At 44.3% G+C, this 21,555-nt stretch overlaps 2 protein-coding genes across 5 annotated transcripts in view; both read right to left on the bottom strand.

Annotated features, from left to right (window-relative positions):
* LOC147444942 (uncharacterized) overlaps positions 1-19,974 on the bottom strand; it is a 30,867-nt gene extending 10,893 nt beyond the window's left edge. Inside the window, exons 1-4 of one of the 4 annotated variants that reach the window (XM_086527445.1) lie at positions 19,813-19,974; positions 3,644-3,709; positions 3,185-3,320; positions 2,614-2,728 (exon numbers count right to left, since the gene is read on the bottom strand). In XM_086527445.1, coding sequence (XP_086383571.1) covers positions 2,614-2,728; positions 3,185-3,320; positions 3,644-3,709; positions 19,813-19,876 — 381 coding nt within the window. In that variant the 5' untranslated portion in view covers positions 19,877-19,974. Of the gene's footprint in view, positions 1-2,613; positions 2,729-3,184; positions 3,321-3,643; positions 3,710-19,407; positions 19,701-19,812 lie in introns of those variants that run through there. The other 3 variants (XM_086527446.1, XM_086527447.1, XM_086527448.1) reach the window with 3 other exon arrangements.
* LOC147444943 (uncharacterized) lies at positions 5,472-19,395 on the bottom strand. Its single transcript, XM_086527449.1, has 2 exons — positions 19,282-19,395; positions 5,472-19,208 (listed from the first exon to the last, which is right to left on the bottom strand). Exon 2 carries the CDS (start codon positions 7,876-7,878, stop codon positions 7,081-7,083), a length of 798 nt encoding a protein of 265 aa, XP_086383575.1. The 5' UTR covers positions 7,879-19,208; positions 19,282-19,395; the 3' UTR covers positions 5,472-7,080.
* Positions 19,975-21,555: the final 1,581 nt, after the last annotated feature.

Raw genomic sequence — 21,555 nt, 5'->3', positions numbered from 1 at the left:
GAGGAAGAGGGTGAAGAGGCTACAGGGAGACCAAGAATCTCACAGCAAACCACTAAAAGATCATGCACAGAGATCTTTGAACGGCAACAACTAAGCAAAAATACTCAGACGTTGAACAAATTAGTCCACTTGCTGCTGAAGACGGTAAAATCCAGTGTATCTCGGCAATGAGAATAGAAAAAGAAACCAAAACTGAACTCTTCTAAAGACCGGCTGCAGGAGAACCTGGTAGAGAGGACCCAATCCAAACAAGTAAATGACGAGCACACAAAAAGGCGGCAACAAGTTAAAAAAAAATCATCTAGGAGACAACAAACAAAACAAGGCAAAAACCGAAAAGCAAAACAAGGGCAAAAGAAGAGGGGAAATGACGGAAGTAAGGAGGGAGACGCACATAGGCTACTCACACACATTTACTCCCGCCCTCACCTCAACATCCATAGACAAAAAGGGTGAAAAGAGGGGAAAGCAGATCTTAGTACAGTCACTAACAATGGATCTTGAATGCTTTGCTATAATCCTCCATTGCTCCAATACCTTCACACATGTACATACAAACCAACCTAAATCAAAGTTACCCAGAACACAAACGGGGAACGAGAGGGAGGGGAGCCGGAACAGGAACATGAACAGGGCCGGAACGGTCGACTAAAGAAATGATATATGTTATATGTATTATAAGCTCATATGTTAGTGGAAAACTATAAGCTAAGCTTTTGAATTTGACCACTCTAATTAGAACCATATTTAGGCATGTTTTACGATGATGGAATTTGAGAGGGATATAGTTTGAAGAGAGAGAGAGAGAGAGAGAGAGAGAGAGAGAGAGAGAGAGAGAGAAATGAAATGTTATATTCACGTCTTCAAAAGGCCAAAGTGACCTATGAGACCAGAAAGTAACAATGTGGTGAATCTGATACAACGTTAGAGTAACAAGATGACAAAATGACAAAATGACAAAATAAAATACTATGGAATCCTAAACTGCTAGGTGTGAACTAAGCAGCTAGCTGGGATAGCTAGATCACAAGAGATCCAGCATCAGTCGTTGGCGGATCTCATCAATCTCCTCCATGGTCAGTAGTCTGACCGGGCGTCGTGCATGTCAGGCCAAAGTGATCCGAATCCTCTGATGCAGCCTCCATCGATGCTATGTAGTCCTCCGCAGCCGTGGGCGTTTGGATCTCCCTAGCTCAATCACTCGGTTGATCAGTGTGCCTCTGATGTAAGGTGACGAGCTCTGCCAGGGTAGTAACTCCTCCCGGTGTCCAATGGCAGCTCTAAAGAAGTCTGTGATCTATCTCTGAGACTGGCTAGCCTCTCCTCTCATCAGGCTCTCTCTGTGTTTGCGCAACTCGAGCAAAAACAAACCCAGGCATCTCTGATTCTGGTACCGCATGACTCTGGAGAGTGGTCCAAAGCCCTCTCTAAACAAGCAATGGAAGCGGCCTCGTATCTCATAGTAGACGGGCCAGTGGCATGTGTAGTGCAACTCTGTCTCAGGCTCGATGTCACACAGGGGGCATGTCCTGGCCTCTGCTGGTACTTCGTTGTATCTCCCAGTCTCGATCCGCAGCTGGTGTGAAGATGTGCGTATCTGGCCAATAGCACATCGTATCCCATGAGACAAGTGGGTGTCCATGTATGAGAGAGAGAGAGAGAGGGGGGGGGGGGGGGGGGGATGGAGCTTGAGACGCGAGAGGGAGGGATGGAGCTTGAGAAAGAGAGGGAGAAGCCACCTTTGTTCTTTGAGGGTGTTGTGCTTTTCGCAAATAAAGAAGAGGTAGAAGTTAGAGCTCCATGTCCAAGCTTAAAGCTCTAGCAAGGAGAGTAGCTCAGTAGAGAGAGACGTTAAGAGCTTGAGGAGGAGGGGGAGCTTGAGACAAGCCCCCAAACAACCCAAAATCTGGCCTCCAAACAGCCCCAAATAGCTAGTTAAAAAGACGTTGACTTTTTAAGTTGACCGTTCCAAATGCCCGTACCGCCCCCTTCCTAGTCAGTGTTCCGTTACACCCCCTTCCGGAACGGCATTTTGTTCCCAACTCCATTCTAAGAATTGCACCCATCCAGAACACCATTTTGGAACAATTAGGCCGCATTCCACCCGTTCCCAGTTATTATGACCTAAATATAATGTCTAAGAATGAGAAGATCACATGACCTATTTTATCCATATATACGTACACGCCTTTGTATGTGTACTCATCTTACATTACCTTACATATCAACTTGATAGTTACGTATCTATACAAGTGTATGCAAATGTATATTAGATGGAATATCCAGGAAGGAAGAGAGAGGGAGAGAGAGAGAGAGAGAGAGAGAGAGAGAGAGAGATCTTCTTGCATCTATTAGAGGGCAAAGTCGGCCTATGAGACAAATCAAGTATGTATGTCCATCTATTAGGAAAAGACAATAGTACAGAGTAACAAAATATGGTCCTGTGGTAGGGGGGACAGGGTGATCCAAGGGAGTCTAGGATACAAGATACATGGTATATGTGGTGGGGTGTGCGTGTGTGCGTGCGCGCTTGGGGGGGGGGGGGGGGGGGTATGGGTGCACATCTAGAGAGAGAGAGAGAGAGAGAGAGAGAGAGAGAGAGAGAGAGCAAACCTGACCAATTGACGTCCATCTACCTGCTGCTGTAAGTGTTCCCGTCTCACCCTTGCTTGGACTCACCAAAACATGTAGAGAACCTTCTATCTCCCCAGATGTAGGCACCAGAATTCTGAAGCAGAAAGGTTAAGAGACTGTAATGAAAAACTAAGACAACCCTAATCAAGTAGAGTGTGTACATCTTTTGATCAGCAAACAGCGACCTGACGGTCTATTTATCTACCAGTTAAGCTTAGTGAACAGGAGTTGCACTGGAATATAACTGGAAGGATGCCATAACGTTTTCCTCTCAACCCATGTTGTAGTAGTAGGCTCTACTAACCAAGATGGCTTTCAACACCTTCTATAACATGAAATAAAGCGCTTTACAATGTGCATGTCCCTCTCTTAGTCTCTAATTTCCTTGAAATCAACAACTTGCTAGTTACAGTTAGCTCATTTAAGCCATTAACAGGAAACATTTATACAAATAAAACTGAAGCTGGAATCAACACACACAGAGAGAGAGAAAGCCTGAGGTAAGAAGATGCTACCAAGTTTGAAGGGGCAGTACCAAACTAAATTTCACCTGGCTACACCCAAAAGCTCATCTCCATCAGATCGTACAGCAAACAACTGCACAAAGATAAACTTGGAGGAATCCTGATCATCAAGATTGAATGTCAAGGTCTCATTCCAAACTGGTGATCTTCCATGACCTGCAACTTACCAGAGATACAATCATCATTAGTCAAGACTCTCTCACACCCAGTGACTTAGCAAAAACCTGCACTTTAGCCCAGAATAATTTGTTTCTTCTTGAACAATTGGAGAGAGTTCAATTGCTGACTGAGATGTTATATTGAAGTACATAGAATAAAAGCTACCCAATCATTTCACTGGCCATATTATGTCAAACAAAGCTAACCCTTGTTCAAAAAGACTACTTTCTGTCAGTATAATGCACGATCATTAGGCAAATTTATCTCAGGCTCCATTGCAGACAAACAATCATTTATCAGATTCAACAGCCTCAAGCGTGGCTTACCAAATGCTGTTTTTGAGCGACACTGCCCGTTTCCAAACTTCACTGTGGCATAGATGTCTTTTGGCTCTGAAATCAAACAGGATTTCACACAAGATATGCTTAAGTTACATCTTAGTCCTTAATATTTGTATTTCAACTAAAGGCTTCACTTGCCAAATCACAATCTCTCCCTCCACCCCGACCCCAAAACAGAGCCTTAAAAATTCAACATACAAGCAACATGCATGCTGCTGCTTAAGTAACATGTTGTTCCTTCAAATGCTTATTCTATAACAACAGGCTTCACTTGCCAAACCACAATGTCAACCCTGGCAACAATAAACATCAACATACTGCCCACATCCAAGACGTCAAGAAAAGTGGGTATAGAAGACTCATCAGATATAATTTTTCTCTTCAATCTCAAGGAAGCATCTAGAGAAACAGTTACCACGAAGGGCGCTAATAAAAGTTAGTACTGCAATGTCACCGCAAAACCTTTCAGCCACAAAACTACTCATTCCAAAATGGTATGAAACATTTCATCCCCTCAGGAAAGAGGAGACAAAACGTCAAAACGAAACGTCAATATATAAAAATCAAGAAAATTTCGTTGCCCAAAACGGCTCAAGCTGGTAAACTGGGTAGAAAGTAAGGGGTGTTTCAACCAAGGTTTCATGTGGGGCGTTTCAACACCATCTGAAACATTTCAGCAGTTTCAAGGTTTCACCCCTGCTGAAACGTGCTTCATGGTGACTCTTTCCATCCTAATCATGGATGCTTCTGCAAACCTTCTTTACCTCACCAACATTGTTGGTAGGGCTAAATCATAGTCCAACGTCACCGCGAAACGCATTTCAGTAGGCATGAACGCGAAACAGCCGAAATGTTTCACCCTTCAGGTGAAACACCTGAAAACAATTTCTCTAGAGAGAAACTTGGCCATCAAAATTATAGTTATTTATTGCTTTGTACATTATTTCAAGGTTGACATAGGATGTGCCTTTTGTTTGCTACAAGCAACACTATCATCTATGTTGATATCACTTCCCACCAAGGTAGTTTTCGTACGACGTACGGAACGTCTCGTTCCGTACGGCGGGTCACGTACCGTCCCGTACGTTTTGTACGTTTTTTTTTTTTTTTTTTTTTTTTTTTAAAGCAAAATTCACAATTGTGAATGGATTATATTGAGCAGCCCAACTCTCTCTCTCTCATGCTCTAGCCTCTTCCTATTTAAGCAATGCCTCTCCATCTTGTTCTCCAACACTTCCAAGCTCTCAATGCTCATTGCTCTCAAGCTCTCAATGCTCTCAATGCTCATTGCTCTCAAGCTCTCACTGCTCAATGCTCCCATGTTCTAGCTCTCAAGTGACAAGCTCTAGAGACTAGAGTCTTGCCTCTCCATCTTCTCTCCATTGGGTCTCTCCCTCTCAAGCTCCCATTGAAGATCTCATAACGTCAAGTTTCTTTAAGTGTAAAGTTTAAACCCAAGGGCCTGAGCCTTAGACGTAAGAATTCTTTGTTTTTTTTAATTTTGAACGTACGTAACGTCATCGTACATCTTAATATTTTTAAGTTCGTTTAGTACTGCACATCATCGTACGTGTACAAAACGTACGAGATCACTATGCTTCCCACACAAAACTTCTTGGTTATTTTTCTTCCTTTATTGCTCTCTTTCATGCACATGCCACACAAAATCGCATTATACAATTCTCGAGTGAACATAAGGGAGAACAATATTTTCTAATCGCTAATAGGCTATAAATTACATTACGTCTTCTTCTTCTTCTTCCTCTCTCTCTCTCTCTCTCTCTCTCTCTCTCTCTCTCTCTCTCTCTCTCTCTCTCTCTATATATATATATATATATATATATATATATATATATATATATATATATATATATATATTCGTGATTAGGGTTTAGTCCGGATGAGCGCGCAGGTTCAACAGGTCGCGATAAGGGTTTCGCAGGTCCAACAAGTCGCGATAAGGGTTTCGCAGGTCGTGAGCAAGCAACAAACAGGTCTCACAGGCAACGAGCAGGCCCAGCAGGTCTCTCTCTGAGCATGTAGGTCATCCTGTCTCTCAGTACACAAGCCATCTCTCTCAACGCGCAGGGCAGGATGTAAGGTGCAGCCGAATGAATGTTGAACTTTGCTCAAGATGAGTGCTCCGAACTGTTCTCAAGGTTCCCTTTTCTTAGGGAAGCGAGAGCCTTCCGTGCTTTAGTGAGAGAGTGCAAGTGATCACAAACAAAATGAATAGACATTGTGCGTGAAGGTGCATGAGACTGAGAGGTAGAGAGAGAAGAGAATACGACACCAGAGACGTAAAACCCTCCTCCAAGGGCCCCACTCTCGATGGCGAGAGTAGTCTACTATTGATATGCACAATCTGGTACAAGATGCTGATGCAAATCTAATGGCTATGTCAAGGCCGACGGTAGTGCCGACGATGACGAGGCAAATGTTGAAAACTGAGTGCTTGAATGCTGACTCGCTGCTGTTGCAAAAAAGCTAATGCTGTTGACAGAGCTTTTGTCGCTGATTTCTGCTGGTTCAAAACGTTGAAGCTGCTAGTTCAAAGACCTGGCTGAGGCTGAAATTTGCTGATGCAGAATCGCCTATTGTAGGGCTGAGAAAAACGCTGATTAGGCTGGCTGAAAACGCAAATTGCAACGGCTGAAAATGCTAGCCTACTGAGGGGAAAACGCCAGGCTGCTGGGTTCTTGTTCTTGCTGAGAGTGGGCCTGTTGAGCAATGCTCCTGCTACCTCCTCTGCCAGAAGGTGCTAGCTTTGGTTTGCTTATATATTATCTTAGCAAAATTGCCCTACCTAGTTCCCAACAAAAGTCACTTAATAAACAAGTGAAAAATGTCAAAAATAGGGAAAATAGGTTTTAATGCACTGGAAAATTCCCCTGATGGATTCTGATGGTTTTTGATGGGAATGCTGATGATCATGATGTGTGCAACAGGAGGATATGCATCTACTCTAAGTGACTGGTCATGCACGGTCTGTGAACAGACTCACAAAAGTGCCAAATCGCTTCCTATTCTAGACTGACTTGACTGAACTGAACCCCTGGTCATGCAGCAGCTTGTCCACGGATACATAGGGTTGGATGTGTCACGTGACATCCCCTCCTTTTCAAAGTGAGGTATCGGTACCGAACTGTATGGAGTTGAGAGAGATCGCCAATAGCATATGGAATCCTCTGAAGGACTCTTCGTCGGCCCACTCTAATGCGTGGGTCGTGCGATACTTGAACTTCATAAAGGTCTGCAACGCTTGCTTCTTTGGGTCGCGCCGAAAGCGATACAAAGTCATCTGTAGCTCCTTCAATGCTTCAACTTTGTCTATAGACGTAGATACATCTTCTTCAAGAATCTCCAAGGCTGAAAATTCCTTACGTATGCAATGTAGATGAACAAATAGACGGAGTCCCAAATCATTCACCACACACACGCAAACAATGAGATTGAATCTTGTCTTGCTGATCTAAATCAATCAACTGTGGTAATTCACAACGGAAATGTCGATGCTTGATGCTCAATTCTTCTTGTGATCTTTCTACGACTGTGTCATGCCAAGGAAGAGACATTGAATGTGACTTCCTAGAATGCAAACATTTCATCTTTTCATGAGAAATCGGCATAAATCCGTGCTCATTCCCGAGTGAATCGTGCTCAACGTACAATATTTTATGCCTATGAAAAGAGATCACATAAACACGCTGACTAAAATATAGGAAACGATCACGAATGAAACACTCGAACAATGCGTGCTGACTAACCATACGAACACATACTACTTCCTGTTGGGGTTCTTTGGGCCTAAGCTCGAGAGCCAAGATCGGTTCTTCATAATTGATCGAATCTTCCTGTGGGGGTTCTGTGGACCTCGACTCGAGAGCCAAGATCGGGTCTTCGTGATTGATCAAATTTGCAATGAGGTTAGCTTCACTAGAAAAAGTATCAAATAAACCATCATCCTTGTGAGCAATCACAGTGTCTTCTTGCAAATTATCATGCTCGTGAGAAATCACATCTTGATCATGCAAATCATCATGCTTGTCATTGTCATCCAAATCATCATGCTTATCATTATTATTCAAATCATCATGCTTATCATCATGCAAATCCTGTGTGTCATGCTTTGGAGAAGAAGAGACTGGGAGAGTCTCCTTTTCCCGATTCTGTTCAAACGGCGCTTGCACAATTGAAAAGAGTCGCAAGAACTCTTTCATGTGTTGGTCGCTCTTGTCTTTTCATGCTTTGTTCTCGCGATCAAATTCTCCTTGTCTTTCTTTGGCTTCCAAGCGTGCTTGCTCGTGCTCACGCTCTATGGCTGCCATTCTTTCTTCGTATTCACGATCTATGGCTGCCCTCCTTTCTTCGTAGGCCTTACTTTCTGCTTCTCTTTCTTCACGTTCTAACTTCCTTTCCCTAAACAATTGCTTCAACTCCTCCATAGGAGTTAGTGCAATCCTTGTCGTAGATGGGGAAAGGGGAGGGTCGGGAAAACCTCCTAGTGGGGAAAACTCTTCTTTGCCACTCCCATGCTCATCACCTCCATGCGAAGTATCCATTCCGCTTCGGGTGATGACCATACACTGTGATCTTGGTTCTTAAGTTCTCGAGGAACTTGGGTTCTTGTGGGTCTTGGGTTCTTATGGGTCTTGGGTTCTTGGGGGTCTTGAGTTCTTGAGGTTCTTGAGGGTCTTGAGGTTCTTCTTTCGCTTGCAATCTGTGTTAGAGAAGGATCTTCTCTTCACCCGAGTTCTGCTCTTTTCTGCAAGCGCACCCCTTGGCAGCCTTGCGCTCACACCAAGGTTTCTTTTTCCCACCTCACGTCGATTGGCCGGCCGCTAAGTGCACGGTCCGCTCTCAATGAGTAAAAAGAGGCACAAGAGGAGGCTGGACAAGCCCTTCTTTCTTTGGTTTCCTGTCACTCTTCAAAAATACGATTAGGAACCGACACGCCCAAGAGGACTTGGGTTACGTGCGACCGCAACAAGCAAAATAAAAAATCTTGTGGTTCTTTTCTTGAGTGATACAGAACACTGTCAAAGCTCTGATACCATTGTAAGGTGCAGCGGAATGAATGTTGAACTTTGCTCAAGATGAGTGCTCTGAACTGTGCTCAAGGTTCCTTTTTCTTAGGGAAGGGAGAGCCTTCCGTGCTTTAGTGAGAGTGCAAGTGATCACAAGCAAAATGAATAGACATTGTGCGTGAAGGTGCATGAGACTGAGAGGTAGAGAGAGAGAAGAGAATACGACACCAGAAACGTTGTAAAACCCTCCTTCAAGGGCTAGTTCCCAACAAGTCACTTAATAGATAAGAAAGTGCACTGGAAAATTCCCTTGATAGATTCTGATGGGAATGCTGATGATCATGCTGTGTGCAACCGTAGGATATGCATCTACTCTAAGTAACTAGTCATACAGGTCTGCGAACAGACTCACAAAAGTGCCAGATCACTTCCTATTCTAGACTGACTTAACTGAACTGAACCCTGGTCATGCTGTAGCTTGTCCACGGACACATAGGTAGAATGTGTCACGTGACACGGGAAGCTGCTGAGATCGACGCGCAGGGCTACAGGGCAGGTGGTCATGCGAGCACATTGAGGACTCGTGCAGGCGTAGCTTGTGACAAGGCCTGCGCAGGCAGCAAGACGAGCAGGTTCGCAAGTTGCTGTAAGCACGTCTCATGTTGCATAGTGTGTATCAAATGTATGCAATGTATGCATAGTGTGGTAAAGACTACTATATGCACTGTGTGGTTCAGAGGATTTGCACAAATTGTGAAACAAGTGTACAAATAGAACAAGCGGACATGAGAAAGCAAAACGACAAGGGGGACCCCCTCGAAGATGCCATCCAAAAATGCAAAGAGGAAAAGCAAGAGACCATCACCAAAATCAACCATTCCCTCCTAGGCATGATAAAAGATACTTGAGGGTGATGGCCCAAGAAAAAGGAGATTGCACGACTCAAGAAGGAGCTTGAAGAGGTGCGCTCACAAAGTGAACTCGAAGAAGGGGAACTCCAACCATCGGTACTGGAAGAGCTCAACACCATAAAAGAGCGAGTGCGGGTCATCAAAGAAGGGGAGGAGTAAAATAAAGAAATGACGGCTTCTTGGGTGGACATAATTACAAAAACTCAAAAGAAAGCGGATGAGGCCGAGAAATGGATTGAGGTCACCAAAAAAGGCAAAGGCAAAGAATCAATCCCCACCCCCACCATCATTAACTTGACACTAGCAGAGGAGCAAAAGCAAGGGGGAAACTTCCAAGGAAAGAGCACTTATCCTCCGCTTCCCCTCTCTTGAAGCAAAGAAGGATTTTTTGAAGAAAGACCGACACTTAAGAAGACGGGTATTTTTCTTGGGGACAACCTCACACTCTCGCAGATTGCTCATTTGAAGGAGGTAATGCCAGATTAAAGCGGCAAGGGTGCTTTTTGTAGAGATGGGAGGGTCATGATAATGGAGCGACGCTCCACATGACGGTGTGTGACCTATGGCACTAAAATTAAAGGTGGCCGCCTGGAACTACAATGGATCTCTACACCTTGATGTAGGTGCCTTTGAGGATAGTTTCACTAGGAGGGACATCATTTCTACTCCGAGACACATCAAGCTCTTGGGCAGTCCATGCCACGGGTGAGCGTATATAGATGGAAGACTGAAACCGGCCCGTGGGGGCGGTAGGCTTTGGCTTTCACCCGAAATTCTTTACTTTACTTTAGACACACACACAAAGCACTTTACAAAGGGAACCTACGACGGGAATTAGCACTTATGCACACACATGGCTCGGAAGCTAGAATGCTCCGAGCAGATGTCGACAACCTGTAGGCCCCAAAATTGGCGCCCCTTTCGGTATTTCTTTATACTTTGAAAGGGTAAATTACAAAGTAGAGTCCTGGGAATCCTTTACCTGTATCCCGCAAGATACCATCTGTTTTGGCCAAATTTCGGCAACATAACAGCCCCAAAACTTGCGCGAAACTAATTCCCTTGCTGGAATTTGCTGGAACTCACTTCCACCGGCATAAACCCTCTGATTCCCTGCCCAAAAACAGTAAATTCAGCACGATGTATTTACTTGTTTTTGCCATGTTTTCAGCTCCAAACAGTCCCCTAACTATCCTCTGCCAGTGGAGCACTATTCCCAATGGTTCTGGCGTCCGTATGGCTGAAAAAAGGTCAATTTGCAGCACATACACAGCGCTGAAAACACGCTTGTACGGTGAGGTTATGACCCTCACCGGTGCCTACTTTGGAGTAGTAGTTAGCTACCCCTATTCCTGTTCAAGGAAGCTCTTGCCTCAGCACAAAAGCATGAACCCACACAGTTGTACATCAGTCAAATGAAGAGCCCTCTTGTGGGGCATCACATAACTGCACGTAGGGGGAAGAGAGAGCAGTGTGTAGTGTGCAGGGCATCACTCCTAGCACCATACTATACATGAGAGGGAAAGAAAGCACTCCATAGCTCTTAGCCTGTGACAGGTTCTCAATGAAGCATCCCCCCAGCATAAATCAAGCGCCCCCTCTTCTGCGCTTGACCTGTAATGCATTTGTGAACAAATAGATGCAAAAAGGGGAAGATTTCCATGGCTGCAAAAACATGCGTGTCGCTGAAAACACACCAAAACAACCATGTAAACACGCATCTGATGCCTTCCAATGCTGAAAATGAGCTCCTTGGTCCTAGATAAAGTCATGGGAAGCTCAAAAATGGAAAGAAATGGCTGAAAATCAAAGTTATCAGCCTCCAAAATTGCTCCAGAAAGTCACTTACGAGTTTTGTTCTCCCAATCTTGGTAAATTGGCCAAACAGTGCCACTTGGCACTCATACATGCAATTTCCCCGCATTGGGCTTCCTGCTTAAAAATCTCTCAACTGGTACATCAGTTGACTTTGCAGCAGAGTAATAAAATGTTCCCCATGTCATTCTGAAGCTAATGACGCGAACAGATTTCATGGCCCAAAATAATTGTTCCTTAAATTTTAGGAGATGCTTCCATTGGGCTCTCACTGATCATCTGACCGTCTATCTTTATTGGGACCGCATCCAAACGTGCAATGTGGCCCAACTGTCGGATACTTTCTGTTGGTGATCCCACCTTGACTTTATGCCTTTATTGAGTTCACTTCCTAGTATCCACCAGCTTGCTAAGTGTGACGGGGAGACCTACATGATCTTGAATTGAGCCTAGACATCCTTTTACTTTACGAGTTCCAATGCTGACCAACTTTTCGTCTGCGGGTGAAACTACCGTTCACATTGGCCATACAATGTCCGACCATTTGCAACTTCAAAAAGAGGGTCTCAAAAATAAAACAAAAATCATTGGAAAGAAACCAACAACTAAGGTTAGCAGTTGCCACATCCTCGTGACATACCCCCCTCTTGAAATCGCAAACATTCTCGATTGCATACCATAAATACATGCCACTCATGATCTTGTGTTGTTAGCAATCTTTTATCATCGCATGTATCCGCAAGAAAGGTCATAACACATAGATACAAATGACTTAATGAGACCTTCATACTTTTGTCATTTCCATCTATTACAGTGAATTCATATGTACATATGATGTGTTTGCACATGTTGGGTTGGGGCATAAGTAAGCTGTAACCCAAAGACCTCAAAATAAAGCTGCAATACGTTTGGTGACTCTGACAGTTCATGCTCTTTCATCCACTTTCCATCCATAGGTGGATAGTTCTTAAACTTCACCACATAGCATCTTGCAACCTGTCCCTTAACTTTTTACCTGTGCAAGAGGCTCTTGCCTCTGCAAACGAGCATAATTCCACAACACTGTAGCGTACTCCACGACCAAGTAAGATCAAATTTCAAGATGATTTACCAATGCGTCAAAGAATCTAAGCAACAACCTCAGAGAATCGGCGAGCAGCGTGCCACTAGGCAGACCCACATCACTTTCGCAGGAGATCTAGTGGCCAATCTACCACCGTGAGACCTCTCCCTATCTCATCTTGGTCATACTTGCAAACCCTAAAAACGCAGTAGAAAATCAGCCCTTATTTGACCACTTTTTGGCAGGGCGAACATGCGGAATTTCCTGTCTATTCTGTGAAGAGGAATCCTATTCCCTAGTGTCATCCGTCCTGTCAGCCATAGTGTAATTCCAAGTTCCTGTACTCTGTGTCTTCACCCAAAACAACCGAGGCTCACTTCCTCAAGAAAAAGTTTCTTGTCTATTCTGTGAAGAGGAATCCTCTTCCCTGGTGTCATATGTCCTGTCAGCCATAGTGTAATTCCAAGTTCATGTACTTTGTGTCTTCACCCAAAACAATCGAGGCTCACTTCCTCAGGAAAAAGTGATTGATATCTCGGCAATGGAACCTTGAAACCGGTCCGTGGGGGCGGTAGGCTTTGTCTTTCACCCGAAATTCTTTAGTTTACTTTAGACAAACACACAGAGCACTTTGCAAAGGGAACCTACGGACGCGAATTAACACTTATGCACACACACGACTCGCAAGCTAGAATGCTTCGAGCAGACGCCGACAACCTGTAGGCCCCAAAATTGGCGCCACTTTCGGTATTTCTTTATACTTAGAGAGGGTAAATTACAAAGTAGAGTCCTAGGAATCCTTTACCTGTATCCTGCAAGATACCATCTGTTTTGGCCAAATTTCGACAGCATAACAACCCCAAAACTTGTGCGAAACTAATTCCCCTGCTGGAACTCACACTGGCATAAACCCTCTGATTCTTGCCCAAAAACAGTAAATTCAGTACGCTGTATTTACTGGTTTTTGCTCTGTTTTCAGCCCCAAACAGTCCCCTAACTGTCCTCTGCCGGTAGGGCACTATTCCCAATAGTTCTGGTGTCCGTATGGATGAAAAACGGTCAATTTATGTCACGTGACACATCCAACCCTATGTGTCCGTGGACAAGCTATAGCATAAGAGGGTTCAGTCAGTCCAGTCAGTCTAGATTAGAAGTGATCTGGCACTTTTGTGAGTCTATTCGCAGACCGTGCATGCCCAGTCACTTAGTGTAGATGCATATCCTATGGTTGCACACAGCATGATCATAAGCATTCCCATCAGAATCCTTCAGGGGAATTTTCCAGTGCATTTAGCCTATTTTTCCTATTTTTGACATTTTTCACTTATTAATTTAAGTGACTTTCCAACAAAAGTAGGTAGGGCAATTTGGGTAAGAAAATATATAAGCAAACCAAAGTTAGCACTAAATGGCAGAAGAGGCAACGGGAGCCAAGCTCAGCAGGCAACTTCTCAGCAAGACAAAGACCTTGGCGGTTTCCCTCCAAGTAGCAGATTCCCCCTTCCTAGCGTTTCTTCATCAACATTGCATGGCGTTTTTGCACCAGCCAATCATCGCCATATCTCCCACTGCATAGCGTTTCTGCATCAACTTCATCGCTAGCAAAACCAAGCAGCTAGCGTTTTTTATAAACCCCAGCCTAGCGTTTTTGAGAACATCAGCCCTGTCGTTTTTGAATGATCAGCCCAGCCCTTCCAGATCCCAGCCTTGGCGATCCCAAGCAGTAGAAGACCCGCAAGTTTCAGCCCTCGAAGAGTAGCAGATTCAGCCCCGGTAAGACCTTCAATTTTCAGCCTTGAAGATCCTCAGCTTTCAGCCATAAACCTGCAGATTTTTAGCGACAAAGACACACAGAAAAGAGCCCCAAAATCAGCGTTTTTGGACTAGTCGCAGATTTCAGCCCATAGCGTTTTTGGACAGCAGTAGAAAGATTGCAGATTTCAGCCATCAGGTCGACTTCGTCATCACCGTCGTCATCGTCGACATAGCCTAGACTTGCATAAGTCTCATGCATTCCATTTGTACCAGATTGTGCAATCATAAGTAGACCACTCTCGCCGACGAGAGTGGGGCTCGGCGAGAGTGGGGCCTTCGGAGGAGGGTTTTATAACGTCTCTGGTGTCGTATCTCTCTTCTCTCTCTATCTCTCAATCTCATACACTTGCACGCACAGTGTCCATTCACTTTGTTTGTGATCATAGCATTCTCTCATTAAGAACGGAAGGCTCTACCTTCCATAAGAACAAAAGGAACCTTGAGCACAGTTCGGAGCACTCATCTTGAGCAAAGCGCTAACATTCATTCCGCTACACCTTACAATTTACAGCGCATACACAACGCTGAAAATGCACCTGTACGGTGAGGTTATGACCCTCACCGGTGCCTGCTTTGGAGTAGCAATTAGTTACCCCTGTTCCTGCTCAAGGAGGCTCTTGCCTCAGCACAAAAGCATGAACCCACACAGCTGTACATCAGTCAAATGAAGAGCCCTCTTGTGGGGCATCACATAACTGCATGTAGGGGGGAGAGAGAGTAGTGTGTAGTGTGCAGGGCATCACTCCTAGCACCACACTGTACATGAGAGGGAAAGAAAGCACTTCATTACGCATTTGATGCCTTCCAATGCTGAAAATGAGGTCCTTGGTCCTAAGTAAAGTCATGGGAAGCTCTAAAATGGAGAGAAATGGCTGAAAATCTGAGTTATCAACCTCCAAAACTGCTCCAAAAAGTTAGTTAGGAGTTTTGTTCTCCCAATCTTGGTAAATTGGCCAAAAAAGTGCCACTCGGCACTCATACATGCAATTTCCCCGCATTGAGCTTCCTGCTTAAAAATCTCTCAACTGGTACATCAGTTGACTTTGCAGCATAGCAATAAAATGTTCCCCTTGTCGTTCTGAAGCTAATGACGCGAACAGATTTCATGGCCCAAAATAGTTGTTCCCTACATTTTAGGAGATGCTTCTATTGGGCTCCCACTGATCATCTAACCATCTATCCTCATTGGAACCGCATCCAAACGTGCAATGTGGCCGAATTGTCAGATACTTTCTGTTGGTGATCCCACCTTGACTTTATGCCTTTATTGAGTTCACTTCCTAGTATCCACCAACTTGCTAAGTGTGACGGGGAAACCTATATGATCTTGAAATGAGCCTAGACATCCTTTTACTTTACGAGTTCCAGTGCTGACCAACTTCCCGTCTGCAAGTGAAACTACCGTTCACATTGGCCATACAATGTCCGACCATTTGCAACTTCAAAAAGAGGGTCTCAAAAATAAAACAAAAATCATGGGAAAGAAACCAACGACTAAGGTTCGTAGTTGCCACATCCTCATGACATAGACAGCTTGCAGACAAGAGACTCAATCAGAGCATCGAGGACGGGGCTCAGAGGGAGTGACAGTTTACTGTTTTATTCAGGGAGGAGTTCCAGCCATTGATGCATATAGCACGCAAGGATGAGCAGGCTAGGTACGTGTGGGTGAGACTGAAGGCATAGACAGCCACATATCTCTACATTGCTATTTAAAATTTATTATTTCCCTACTAGTACGTCAGTATATGCATCACCTAGAGGACAGTCCCCTTTTCTATCTTGGGATGATGACATGTGGGAGTTTTCCAGGGATGGTGACATTATCCTACTGGGAGATTTCAATGCTAGGACTGCCCATCATCAGACAGTATTCTATGACACTTCAGAGGAGATGCTTAGGGAGCTTGATGTTACAGAGATGGGCTTATCCAAACTATCACAGGATGATGAGCACACCGAGTATGGTAGATACTTGATAGATATGGGGATTGCACATAGATTGGCCATTTTGAATGGCCTACAGAGATTTCCTACATCGGGATGTTTCACATGTTTTCCACACCGACATGGGGATAGCATAGTGGATTATGTTATGGCCCAGCCATGTCTCATTCCATCCTTTCACGATTTCATGATGGGCACTAGGCCAGTTGGAGTAGGAGTTGATCATGCTATCTTGTCTTTTCACTCACGTTTCAGTTCAGCACAGCTCTAGTAGGAGAGGTCTCCACACACACTCGGTATACCTTCACGAGGGAGACGGATTCCGTGTACATGGATGAGATATACAAGCAGCTATGCACTCAGGAGCCAGGACGGCCACTAGATGAGCTCACTCAGATACTGACAGAGACACTCCATGATGCAACATCATGATGAGGAGTGTAGAGAGACGAGGATCAGATTGCAGAGAGAGGTGATCATCGGTACTATCACACATAGACAGTCATGGATCGTCTTTCCTCGGCTAGAGCGGCAAAAGAAGAGAGCTTATGTATCTCCACTAGAGCAGGATCTGTATAAGTTGTTTATGAGCCAGGATTCAGGCGAGGCATGGAGATTGTTCCATGAGCATTCATCACCACCAACCATCACCTCCACAGAGACATGGGCATTGTGGGCAATATACCACATCTCTCTACACAGTATCAAGGCAGCCACCTTTGCCGGACCCACCAGAGACATGCCTTGAGACGTACTTTCTTTACGGTTGAGAGGGTAAGGAAAGCCATTGGATGAAGACAGGGTGATGGTCTGGTAGCAGAGCACTTCATCCATGCCACAAATATGCTTGCAAAGCTTCTTGCTATGATGTTTAATCGAGCCATGTATGAGGGTTATCCTGAGACTTGGAGTATGTCCACGATTGTACCTATTCTCAAATCAAGAGATCCCATGATTCCCTGAAATTATTGCACCGTCATGGTTGGTCACACATTGGCTAGGCTGTATGCATCTATTCTTGAGAGGGAGCTGAGTAAATGGGCAAAGAGAAAGGGCATACGAGCATCAGGGCAAGCAGGATTCAAGAGAGGCTTCTCCACTCTCGACCAGATTCTGACACTCAAAGCTATGATTGAGGAGGGTAGACACCATGGCAGGAGGATCTACTGTAGCTTTGTGGCTTTCCGCAAAGCTTTTGACACAGTGCCGAGAGCCAGACTTATACACAAACTACAGGACATTGGTGTGCCCACAGAGATGATTTGGGGGATCTTGGCTTTATACAAGACAGAGATACGCTCGGCTAGCCTTGGAGTCATCCCGACAGCTAACACTGCAAGGTGACACAGCATGTTGCTATGGGCAGATGACATCATGGTTTCAATCGCATGGTTTCAGCATGGATAGATTGCCTCCATTCCGGTACTCCTCCGATGCACCCTCTCTATCTCTCACACGCACAAAGATCACAAGACTCATACGTCAGGATCTAATTCATCTAGATACCAGGAGCACATGGATACAGCCGACGCAGGAGTTGGGCACGAAGATAGCTTTCTATAGAGAGCATCTTCTCCAACTCACGGAGGACGGTTTTGTGATACATGGATACACACTTAGCTCATGGGATATACGATGTGCTATTGGGCAGATTCGCACATCCTCACAATGCACATCAATGGGCACGCCATGTCATCACTTAGTGACAAACCGCCAAAAACACTTTGAGCACGATGAGCATATTGAGCCACCATTAACACTAGCACTTGCCAAAAAGAGTAAATGTACAAAAACAGCAAAGAGGTCTAAATAGCAAGCAAGCATGTCATTAAGCTAAACAGTAATGGACTTTTCAGTTCCTCACCTTTATTGAAATCACTACTAATTATTATTTACATTCCGTAAGAATGAAATAACTAAGTATGTGCAAAATAAATGAACAAATAATAATCAAAGATTTTTATAAATGACCATCCTTTTTCAACTAGTAAATAAATACGATGGCAACCCTGAACAACAAAAGTGAAGTTGAGAAAATTTAAGTAGCTGAAAGAAAATAACACCATATTGAGTGGAGACAAAAATTTGAGGTGAGGCATACAAATAATATTTTCTATTGGCATAGTCCAATTCAAGGCATAAACATGTTTTGCCACACCCAAAGGGATTTGAAAAATTGTTAGGTCTAGAAAAGCACAGCCACTATGTGTATATACTATATACATAAGTTCACAATACTCCTTAAGTAAATCTCAGCTACATCAAGCCTTGGAAAGAGTGAATGCCAGGAACAAAAAGGTCATCATGAAAATAGGAAACAAGACAACTACAATGACATGTATCCTCCACAATGCACATATTCAGTAGTGAGTCACACGAGTAAGTGATGGAGCACTTCAGAACAAAATTGTAAGTAATGTGGACTATCTGCTGCAAAAATGGATGAACATTTTCAAATCTTTTTTTCAGCGTAACCTTTTTCAGTATATATGAGGCTCATATGCCTTTGTAAGCCTTTAGAAAAAGACAAACCATTCATCAAACAAGGCGCAAAGAAAAAGGAAACCAGGAAATTTACACTGAATTTAAAGAGAATGGCAGAAATAAGATTTCTAGAGAACTAATTATCACTTAAAGACCAAATCCTATGGTTGAGGATGGATTCAATACGCCATCATAATCTCCGTTCAGGTGCAGGTTACTCTATTTACAAACGAAGTCGAAGGTCACCATTGTTGGATATTCAACCCGAATGCCTTGCCCAAAACTTTCAAGCCTGCCCTAAGCCTCGGTCCCACTCCACTAGCACGTCAAATAGATTATATTTGCAATTTCACACGACGGAGTGATTCAGGCATACAGGTTTATGCAGACATTTTCTAACCTAAAAGGACTGGCAAATTCTTAGGAGTGCTTGTTGAAGAGCTTGGTTGAGCCCAGTTGAGCGTAATCACATTGCTTAGGGCTGGTCCCTGGGCTCCATTTGTCAAACAGATTAAGGTGAAGGCCAGGTTACAACAGAGGGACTGCAGTTTAGAGGTTTACCTTTTGACATTCTGAAGGTGCTTGAAATTTGGAATGAACTGGTTTAATGATCGTCCTTTTGAGGACATACGATATACAATGACATGTATGCAAAAGCCACCGGATTGTGCAGCTCATGAGTCTTACCGGTCTTAGGATCTGAACATATAGCCCTCTTGTTTTTGGTCATCCTGAAAGCTTCTTTCCTTTTCAAAGAGTGTCCTTAATAGAATTTGTGTGTGCATAAAAAGATCCGTGGAAGCAAATACGTGAGCATGAATTTTTGGTGAGCATTTCTGACATGCCTGCTGGTCTGGGAAATAAAATTAATCCCTCACCATCATGAGTGGCTATAAAAATAAATCATAAACATAACTGTTGAGCTTCACCAAATGGAACGATAGTATTCCCTTTGTTTATAGGCGCAACACAGAAACCGGCCTTGCAAAGCTTATGAATGCCCTCTCTCTCTCTCTCTATCTCTCTCTCTCTCTCTCAAACACATACGAAGGCGGCAAAGAGAATTGTATAGTAGCAGAGAAGAAGACCTACCCGTATCCAGGTACACATCAGGAGACAAGGTAGCGGAAATGAGAGTGAGATCGAGACTCGCCATGGTTTCGCTAGCTTTAAAGGGTGATGAGCTACCCCGTGCCTTGCTTATTCTCTCTCTTTTCGAAGTTCCTCCAACCACCTCCGTCCTCGTGGAAATGCACTCAAACTTGTTCCATCCCCTCAAATTTGGGGCGCATTTGCTCTTTTACCCAAATCATTCGAATTGAAGACTTCTTTTGAATTGATTGACAAAAGGTTGAAAACTTTAATCGAAAATGCGAATCACGTATGAAAATTAAGGATGTGAAAACTCAAGTGTGTGGAGGAGATGAAAGGTGAAAGTTGTTCAAAGACATGGAAAGTAAACACTCTAGAAGAAGATACAAATAGTCGCATTCCTTATGTGTTGGGTGTAATCCTTAGCTATCTCCTACAAGAATCATCTAACAAATTAATTCATTTCTGGCCTGCCCAAAGGGCAAAGGCTATAGCGATGCAATGTCTTTTTGCTGACTAAAATATTTTTCATTTATTTTGTTCATTTTGTGGATTTATATCAAGAACCACTATGTGGTATGATTAAAGTGGTTGGAAAAGTGGCCACTCTCCGCACAAGATGGGTATCCTAGGAGGTTGGTGGAGGTAGGGATAAGGATTGGCCATGTGCAGACCATCTACTGGCTTATCATTTGTGGAGGGAGTGATAAGACTCTTCTAGGGTTGTGAGTTGCATCATTAGTTTACTTTACGGCTTCAAGGTTGTTAGCTCCCAAGCTTCTAACGGGTAGGGGTAGGCGGGAAGCTTCCCTGCGCGCGAGCTGCCATGGCGTGGTTGCACTGTGTGGAGGATGACGAAGGTGAAGAAGCCGCCACAGTGTCGGCAATACCTGGGTTGCACGCACGCTGCAGTTCTTCTCTCTCCCCCCTCCACGTGCCTCTTGCAGCCCTTCGTGACGTGAACCAGTCCCGAGTCTCTCTCTCTCTCTCTCTCTCTCTCTCTCTCTCTCTCTCTCTCTCTCTCTCTCTCTCTCTCTCTCTGTAGCTGTCTGTTGAAAGCAGTGCATAGTGTCATGAGCACTCTGTTGTTGTTGGCTCTGTGCGGAATCCTGTTGTTGTGCACAACTCTGAGGTTGTGAAGGTGGTCGCCCTGCACCTGTGGCCCTGTTCCTCCGGCTGCGGTTGTGCCCCTACACCTGCGGCCCTTCCCCTGCGGCACTGCTCCTGCACCTGCACTTGCGGCCCCGTCCCTGCCCCTGTTGGGCATCATATGCTACAATCAGTGCATTCCAAGATACGACGTCCCGTATTTGATACCTGTGACGTCGACTAGGCGGGCTGGGTTTGGCATTACCCGATGCAGCGCTGTCTTCAAGGTTGCCGACGTTGCCGGGATGGTCCTGTGGAGGGCGGTGCATCTAGGTGAGTTTCTGAAGGCTTGACACTGTGTTGTTTCTGTTGGGTTCTTAGGGAATTGTGAATTTACTTTGGATGCTTTCATGAGCATCATGGACACTTTTGACACTTCCATGTGGTATTTTTGCAGATGTTGGTGTGGTTGAACGATGCTACTTGGGAGGAAAATCCATGATTGGAAGTAGAGTAAGCAGGTGTCCAGTGATCTTCTATGAGTTGCATCAATTAGAACCTTTGTCATGTGATGTACTTCACACTTTAGGTGCGGGAGGGACACATAATGTTAATGATATTTGTAGGCTGTTCGGAGTTTGTCGACAGGCATAG

Source organism: Adiantum capillus-veneris, chromosome 13 (genome assembly GCF_014529385.1).
Source record: "Adiantum capillus-veneris isolate H3 chromosome 13, ASM1452938v2, whole genome shotgun sequence".
Lineage (NCBI taxonomy): Eukaryota > Viridiplantae > Streptophyta > Polypodiopsida > Polypodiales > Pteridaceae > Adiantum > Adiantum capillus-veneris.
Note: the sequence above shows the minus strand (reverse complement) of the source record. Positions and strands in the feature narration are given on the sequence as shown.